General features: G+C 42.2%; 1 protein-coding gene across 7 annotated transcripts; it reads left to right on the forward strand.

The window, feature by feature from the left end:
- The first annotated feature begins 393 nt into the window (after positions 1-393).
- Positions 394-1991, forward strand: LOC133134044 (uncharacterized). Of its 7 annotated transcripts, none has more exons than XM_061250415.1 (7): positions 394-567; positions 807-977; positions 1068-1334; positions 1424-1515; positions 1597-1699; positions 1793-1881; positions 1959-1991. In XM_061250415.1, the coding sequence occupies exons 1-7, from the start codon at positions 561-563 to the stop codon at positions 1968-1970; spliced, it is 741 nt and encodes a 246-aa protein (XP_061106399.1). In that variant the 5' UTR covers positions 394-560; the 3' UTR covers positions 1971-1991. The 7 variants fall into 7 exon arrangements, with proteins under 7 accessions (XP_061106399.1, XP_061106398.1, XP_061106400.1 ...); XM_061250414.1 differs by having other exon boundaries at positions 1597-1659; positions 1744-1881; XM_061250416.1 differs by having other exon boundaries at positions 1460-1515; positions 1597-1659; positions 1744-1881.
- Positions 1992-8725: the final 6734 nt, after the last annotated feature.

The raw sequence follows: 8725 nt of genomic DNA on the forward strand, positions 1-8725 counted from the left end.
ACTTTGTGCAGTAGGCTACATGCTTTCTTCCGAGTTCACAGTTTAGGTTGGCTGAACAGCGAATATTAGAACAGGCAGTTACGGACAAAGGTGTCAAAGTAAAGGCCCATCGTTGTGGTTTGAAATGCAAAAGCTGTAAAACTATCTTAATAAAAGTACGATAATAATGAAGGCTTACACAACTACTATAAAATTATAATTACCGTTACAATCGTTTTTTTATATATAAAATTGTGGATGTGCACTTTTATTTCCAATACCGGAAGTTAGGGTCCTTACTCTGCTGGTTGGGAGTTCTTTACTGTCTTGTTAAAGATGTAGGCTACGCTTTGTCCTGACCAAACCGTCGTGAGATGTTGCAAAATGGATAAGAAGGTATGCCAATTTAGTTGTGATCTTCGACCTACGTGTTTCGGCTAACAGTAGATAATTGTTACTGCGCTAAATTATGCAAAAGTACAATCTGTATAAACACTAACGTTAACCCGATGTAATTGTTAGCTAGTGAGGAAAGTTGGAAGTCTGCTTCGCCAAGAGATTCTACCGAAACGTGTATCGATATGAGAAGTAAGGTGGCGGTGTTTATATGTGTTTCGACATTACCAGAGCTGACACCGTTACGTTTTGTTTAAAAAACAAAACAAAACATTTTTCGATTTTAACTGGTTGTTTTATTCACGTTTTTTGTTTCAGTATTATTAAAGCTGTTTTCATTATTTATTAATCGGGACAATCCGTCGTTTTAACTGCTTCAGCTTTGAAATACAGATTTTTTTTTTCTCTTTGACTCCCTCTTTCTTTTACAGTTGCATGTTACAATCCAGCATGGACAAAGTCAGCTGTTGGTGAGAAATGTGCCGAGTGTTGTACACTGTTCCACTGCCCATTTTGCAAGCCTGAGGTTTTCAAACCAGCAGTGCAAACCAAACTGTTAAAACATCTTGAAGCACATAAAAACCAGGCTCTGCAATATAAAGGCAAGTGTTTTGGTCATGTGCATTCCTTTTTTAACAATACGGTCAGTTTTAAGACTTTATTGTTAGAATTGAATTGTTGTTGTATTCCAGGATACACAATCTACAAGTGTAACTTGGACTGTACACGCCGGTCACATTTCCATTGTTGCGGTTGCTTGTCATTATTTGAGCAAAAGAAGAGATTCATGAAACACATGCTGAATTGTGAGGGCACATTGAAGGCCGAAGTTCGCTCTGTGTCTGAAGATGAGGCCAAAATTCACCCTGTGTCTAAAGATGAGGCAGAAGTTCATCATGTCTCGAAAGGTGAGGCAGAAGGTCATCATGTGCCAGGATACAACACCTCCTATATTGGTGGTAGGTGCACTTCATCCATCACTACCGCTACCAAAAACCCTTTTGGAATTTCCCATAGCCCAATTCAACCCCCCTTCCTCCATAAACAGTGATGGGTCATTATCTCACCCTCCTGCCTCCACTAGAGAGTGAACCAGCAGATGATTCATGCGAGACCATCTCTGACACCCATTTAGATGAGGTAAATGTTTATTTAAAGGACATCTTAAATTATGTATTCAAGGTTGTAAACATCATACAACTTTTTTTTTTTTCGGTACAGGACTTGGACCACAACACCAGCATCAATTCAGCTGGTGCTGCTACTGGAAGGACTAGTGGAGCGGTAGTGTTCAGGTGTTATTGGAGGGCTGTGGTGTTCAGGGGTAAGACCAACATGAGCACCTGGGTTACATAATCTGTTTTACAGGGGCCTGCAGAAGACCTAAAGGCCCTGTACCGGCATTTCCTTTTAAAAGAGATGGAAAACAGGGACCAAGAGATGGCTTACAGGGCACTGAAGATGAGAAAGTTGGAGAAGGAGATCCTATTACTTAATAAACAGGTGGTAAGTTAAGAATCCTGTATACGTCATAATGAGGTATGTGGCTATATCTAATAATTGTTTTGTTTTTTTCATCACAGGATAAACCATGATCAGTCTTCACAAGTCTTTTTCTTTTTCACAAGTCTTATTTGAGCAATTAAATACACTTGGCTAATCCTAAACAGCTGGAATGCCAACTGTCCAATTACTTTTGGTTCCCTAAAATGGATGTAATTCCTACATGGATCACCCAGTGTGAATGTCAATAGTCTGAAATTAAAGGTGACAGTCTGCACTTTAACATCATGTCATTTGTCAAATTCTGCTGGAGTACAGAGCCAAAAGAACAGAAATTGTACCACTGTCTAAATATTTAGACTATACTGTATGTAATTATACATTAGAAAGCAGTTTCTGAATGGCTGACAAACTGACATTGTGTGTGGACAATTGTCAACATACTATTAATTGTCATTTTAACAACTTGAGCCATGAAACTACCATTAGGACTACATTTAGCTAGTTGCTATCTAGGAATTTAATGATTTTGTTAAACAAAGTTCACCATTTTGTATAGGACTACTCTGAAGCTATACTGTGGTCTCATCTTCTTTTGCCTCATTATCAGAATCCCATAGAAACAAAGCTGCTCCACAGACATGTGTTTGATCATCATACTTATTTTAGCATTTTAGCACACAGCATTTTTCAGACAAATTGTCATATAAGAGGAGCATGCTATATTTAAGCATTCAGTGGGATGCACACATCAAAAGAACATGAGGTGGTCTTGGGGGGGGGGGGGGGGGGGGTAGCCCCCATTATCCAGAAACATCTCCCGTTTCACTGATATTACATGAATACTGATGACTACGGGAGGTTTCAGCCATCTTGCTTTTGCCCATCCATGCTTTCTCGAGCATGTGATGGAGGGTTAGGAAAGAGGGATGGGTGGAGTTTTCTGATGCTGCCTGGGTGTCCTGTGTCAGGCTCAGCTCCTGAGGCAAGGGGGCATCTTCTCTGGACATTGGGACACAGGGGGCGGAGTCAGACGAGAGCAAGACAGCTGTGCTGTGGCAAGAGGGTTGGACTGGCGCCTCTGGACTCCTCCCTTATTTGGAGATCTGCAAGGGGGGAGGCAATTTGGATGGAGAGGGAGTAAGAAAAACAAACATGGAATGAAGCCGTGACAGAATATGAAAAATATTTCTGAGCAATTCCCATTTTCACGTGGATAAATAACAATGTAATAATATTTTGGTAATCGGTAATTACTCATAATTGAAATATTGTGAATGAAGCCTGGAATTCTTCAAAACTGAACTGACCCTTCCTCATTGCCAGCACCCTCCTGCTCCTCACCCTCCCCTTGCCAGTCAGTGAGGTGGGAGGGGCTTGTTTGCTGCTCCTGAAAGATGTCCTCTTCCTCCAGGGAGGCTGTGCCCTTTGGTGGCCAACAATATTCTCCACTCTCCTGAGCGCTGAGGTCTGTGGGCTCCACCACAATGGAGGGGAGACTCTCTTTTGGGTCCCTGCAGGACAGAGCCCCATCAGCTGGGCCTGGAACCATCTGATGATATTATGGGTAATGGAGTTCAGTAATTCAGTTAAAGGGAAGCTACACACGGTTTGAATTTTATGTACTTTATTGATCCCTATAATGTTGGCAGGTTAAAAAGGATCTATTGCATTTGTCAAAAGCATTTCATACAGCAGACCGAGGGGGATTTTCCTCAAGAAATTTGGCTTCCCAGTGTCCACCCAAACAGAAATGAGGGACTGCGCTGTTGTGTGGGGTTAGATGCCTTCAGTGTACAAGGCAGGATTGTGTACTGACTCCTATTCTCCTCATCATCATCTTGGTTTTTTGGGGTCTCTAGTATGTTGGTTATTGTGTTCTGGTAGCCCACACTCCAGCTGCCCTACAAACCTCCCTCTCAGCTGCTGTGAGTTAACAGACAAGACTGAGGTCATCCATCATCAATGGCACACATTAGATGAGGAAATGAATAACAATTATTGGATACGATGGACAACCATATGTAAGCAAGCCTTGCAATTCCATCTGTGACCTTGTACTGACAGCCTGCTACGTGTTGTACCTGGAATGCTGGCCTTTCTGATGCCTCCTGGACAGGGGTCTCCCCCACAGACAAATCCTGGATGGTGCTCAAATCCATCTCACTGCAAAAACATGGATACAAGGGTTGGTACAGACAGATTACAGATACATTCACAGAGCGGACCGGTTAAGACATACACATTTGATGGTTGTAAGGAATTTGTCATTGATTCTATTAATCTCCTGTACAGCCCTGGATGGAGTATGTGACCCTATACAAGAATATGCATCGTGCTACAATAACATGTTAGTCTTATAAACACCAGTAACTAGTACTGAGGCTCCCCTTGCTGGTGGTTTGAAATGCACTGTCACAAAGGCAGAGAAGTTCTGTACCTTACCATTGGCTTTTTCCATGCGATTGTTTCTCAGCAGGATGCGTGCTTTAATATTTCCCATTTGTTAAAAGTAAGTTGATGCCGCGAAGGCAGAAAAACCATGGAACAGCCTTGCCTGCCCCCAGAAAGCATGCATCTCTCGACAGAGGTGTAAAGTCTACATTACATTACATTACATTACATTATTGGCATTTGGCAGACGCTCTTATCCAGAGCGACGTACAACAAAGTGGGCCTATTTTTTTTTTAAATCAACAAATAAACAACAAAGCAAAAGTGACCAAACTTAACTATCCAAATACTGCTTACCTAGCCAACTAAAAATACCGAAACACTACGTAAACCACAAAGACAACAATTAAGGTTCACAGGGAGGTAGGGAGGGATGGGGAGAGGTGCTGCTTGAAGAGGTGCGTCTTCAGTTTGCGCTTGAATGTGGGGAGAGATTCTACAGTTCATGGGTAGAAGAAACGCATGATAGGACTTTTCCTTTCTGCCCCTGGACTTTCCATATCTGTCTCTGACCTCAGATTTAATTTGTTAACTGTCTTAATGTAGACTGTTATCCTTTTTCAAAATAATCCTTACATTTTTCTAATCTCAGCTGCACAGCAAATTAATTTTGATCTGAATTTGGCTTTGAAGTCTAAAACTTAATGTTCACTGTTCGGTTTACGTGGGATGCAGTTCAGTAAGGAACCAGTAATCCGCACACATTTCCCTCAACTGCTCCTGCTTCACAAAGACTTCAGTACCTCTTTCTTTTATCCTTTGACATGCAGGACAAGGAGTTCAAGAACAGTAAACATTAAGCAGGTGCGTGTGTGCATGCATGCTCACATGCATGTGTGTCCATGAGTGTGTATCTCTGCTGTCCTGTAATCCCACCAGTAAGACCTTAACAAGGTAACAGGTTCACATGCAGGATGACGGGGCTGACATCAATCTGGCACAAATTAAATCAGCAGCATGCCAATAGAGGGAGGCAAGGATTTGTTTTTCACTGTTTCTAAACGCTGCAATGCTTGTGCACTAGACCAGTATGTGCAAAGGCTCACTAGCTGCTCACTAGCCCAGCATGCGCACTAGCCCACTAGCTGTGCACCAGCCCAGTATGCACACTAAGCCCTTGTGTACACTCACCCAGTATGCACACTAGCTAACTAGATGCACACTAGCCCAGTATGTGCACTAGCTTAGTATGTGCACAGCTGTCAGCCCACTATTGGAATTTGGATGTACCATTTGGAAATCAGTATCGCAGTGATCCACTCATGGACATTTGAGGTGAAGCAATCAAGATTATCATACCCTATTAAATTAATGCTAAATTGTCGGTAAATGATCCTGCTGCTGGCACACTATTTGGAACACACTGGCAAATGGACAGCTGGCAGTGATTGTTGTCTATTAGGTGCTTGCCTCCTGAAGCAAAACTAAAACTATCGCATTATACTCAAATCATCAGTATACAACTATAAACATCACCATTACACATAAACACCAAGCAGCAGTATAAAACACAGTGAACCTCAATATTATATATCAACATTAAAGTAACCATCACTACACACAGTACACACTAAATCTGTAAACATTAGTAGTATATATACATCAATACTAATCTCACGCATACTATGAAACATAACTTAAATAACATACTAATGAATAGCAGATTTATCATTTGTATCAAACATAAAACATTGCTAAAAATGAAATGTTCTGCAATAATTCAGTCTATATAAGTCCATTTAGGTTAGGGATGTAATGCACTCTTATCAGAGTAAAATGTGGTCTATCCGAGTTGATTTAACACTGAAGAAGTAGCACACTAAGCAGTAGTAGGCTAGTGCATTCTGAAAATGCATAGCACAAGGCACAAACCAATCACTAACCAAAGCACTGAAACCCTCATTGTAGTTGCAAATTCACCTGGATAAATTGCTAAATAAATTGCTAAAATAAATGGTTGCTAAATAAACTGATAAAATAAATGGTTATTGCTGTTTTGAACCTGTCCAGTCACACAGTCATGGACTGAGCATGGACAGTGTGCCCCTGTGAATTGAACATATCCTGTTTTGGACTTACCTTTGAGTGGCAAGGCTAGCATCTTTAGCAGCATCAGGAGTCATCTGAGCAGGGTGAACAGAGGGGAGACCTAATTTTCTCTCTGCTGGTCCTACACAGGGGCAGCTCCAAGGGCAATGGTATCAAACAGCCAGATTGCTATGATGAGGAAGCCCAACTGTCGACCTGAAACCAATGCCGAATTGTCCACCAAAAAATCCACCGGTTCCACTCCCTCCCTGCTCTTATTCTTTGTGTCACAGTCTCTTTCTCTCTGTATTCCTCTTCTGCTATTGACACTACTCTATCTTTCTTTCTCTTTCTCTGCCTCCCTATCTTCTCCTCTATTTCTTTCTCTTCTCCTCACCTCTCTCTCTCTTTGACTCCCTCCACTTCACTTTCTCTAGCCCCCTGCTTTTCAGGCCAGCTTTGGTACAGTAACAGGATTAAGGTCTCCCTCAATTACAGTATCAGGGCAGGAGATGTCATCTAGCTGGGAAAGTCCCTCTGTTAGCACGGACACCGGCTGTCACTGGCATGGGAGCAGGAAACGAGTATGTAAAAGTGTGAGACCAGCAGTTACTCACAAATATCAACTGCAAGAATTTTATACATGGCAGCTGAATTTTACTAAATTTTATACATGGCAGCCTTTTTCTCTAAAAGCTTTAAAAAAATAAAAATAAACTTTGCATATAATATAATAAAATTAAAATCTCCAGTTATCTGTACATGTCTGGGAATTACTAATAACTTATTTATGTCACATATGCCCTCATCTCTTATCATCTAATAAGAGCAATGCAAGCAATTCCAAAGTTTACCACCAGTGGGCAACGTAAGAGTAAGATTTACACATCGACAAAGCGATACAAAAGACTCCCAGAAGTGAGTGTAATTCTGCTCATTCCAGTCAGATAGACAGGTGCACAATTACTTCAGCGCAGTAGTCATTTATAACGTGACAGCACAGTCATTGCTTATAAATGTGTACAACTTTGTGTATTACTGTACATAAAAACAGCATCTGACTTGCTGGACTAAATAGATTTCACTTTCTGACCTGTGACCTGTGATTGGTCCTCCTAAACCACCTGACGTGTGAGCCCTGCATAGGGTATATGTGTACTATATGGCAAAGTGTGGAGCACAGAGAGTGCAAAGAGCACTGTAGAAGCCCGTAGCTGTGTTTTTCATTGTACAACAGCAGTCTTCACCACTGTTCAAAAATGCACTGTGACATTCCAGCAGTGATGATGTCACACTGAAAGCAGTGTGTCTGGGACCAGAACCAAGGTGGACAGAGAAAAAACTAGCTGGCTGAGACATTCAGCACATCATGTTCTGTCATTCAACTGCACTGTTCAGGTGAGCTGCATTTAAACTCACATCGGCCTAACTGTGCAGGAGCTGGTTTGGCTCTCTTGTCTCCAGTGTCTCTTGGCTGTGATTGGGGGATTTGATCTGCCAATCACAGTATCACCATCCACTGACCCTGCTGGAGACAGGATGCCAAGAGTTAAGCCAGCTGGTATTCCAGCCTGGCACAGCCCAGCCCTCCCTTCCTTAGTAAAACATTCCCCCTTCTGTTAATGTCCCTGAAAGCATGGTGACACATGGAAAAAACATGCGCAGTCACACACATTCCATGCACACACAGACACACGTGCACATAGAAATATATAGGGAAAAGAGAGGGAGAGAAAGAGACAGAGGGTGAGAATAGGGGTAGCTGGGTCGAAGAGTATTTATAAACAGAAGGCATTGAGAAGAGGAGGGTTGGGAGTCAGTCTGTTGGAAAAGGAAAACAGAAGAAATAAGTTAAGAGGACAAGAGTGTGTGTGAGAGAGAGGAGAGAGAGAGAGAGAGAGAGAGAGCAGGTCAATGATAAACAATGAAAGAGACCGACCCTAAGAAGGGTAAAGAGAAAAAAATAGGATGGCAATTGAGCAAGTGAAGGTTGAAGTCAAGAAAGAGGAGAGAATAGTAGGGGTGGAAGAGGCACAGAGTAACACAGAGCGTAGAGATCAGTAACCAGGTTTAAGGCATAAAAAAACACATAAATTCCTGGACAATTGGTTGTCTGAAAAGCGACTGCAAAATGGGCGTTTAATTAATATCCTGCAACACTGAGGGAGATGGATGGATGGAGGTAAACGACAGGTATGTCTCCAGACAAGGCAACCTAAGTAAGGCCGACTGCAAGGGACCAGACGGCTGCAGAGAGACCAGGCCAGGGAGGGAGGGAGGGAAAAGAGGAGTGGAAACAGTCAATGAGGAAGAGAGCCAGGCTGGACAGGAAGGGAGAAGACAAAAGCAAAGCCGAGAGCAACAA

The sequence above is a fragment of the Conger conger genome, chromosome 7 (assembly GCF_963514075.1).
Source record: "Conger conger chromosome 7, fConCon1.1, whole genome shotgun sequence".
Taxonomy (NCBI): Eukaryota; Metazoa; Chordata; class Actinopteri; order Anguilliformes; family Congridae; genus Conger; species Conger conger.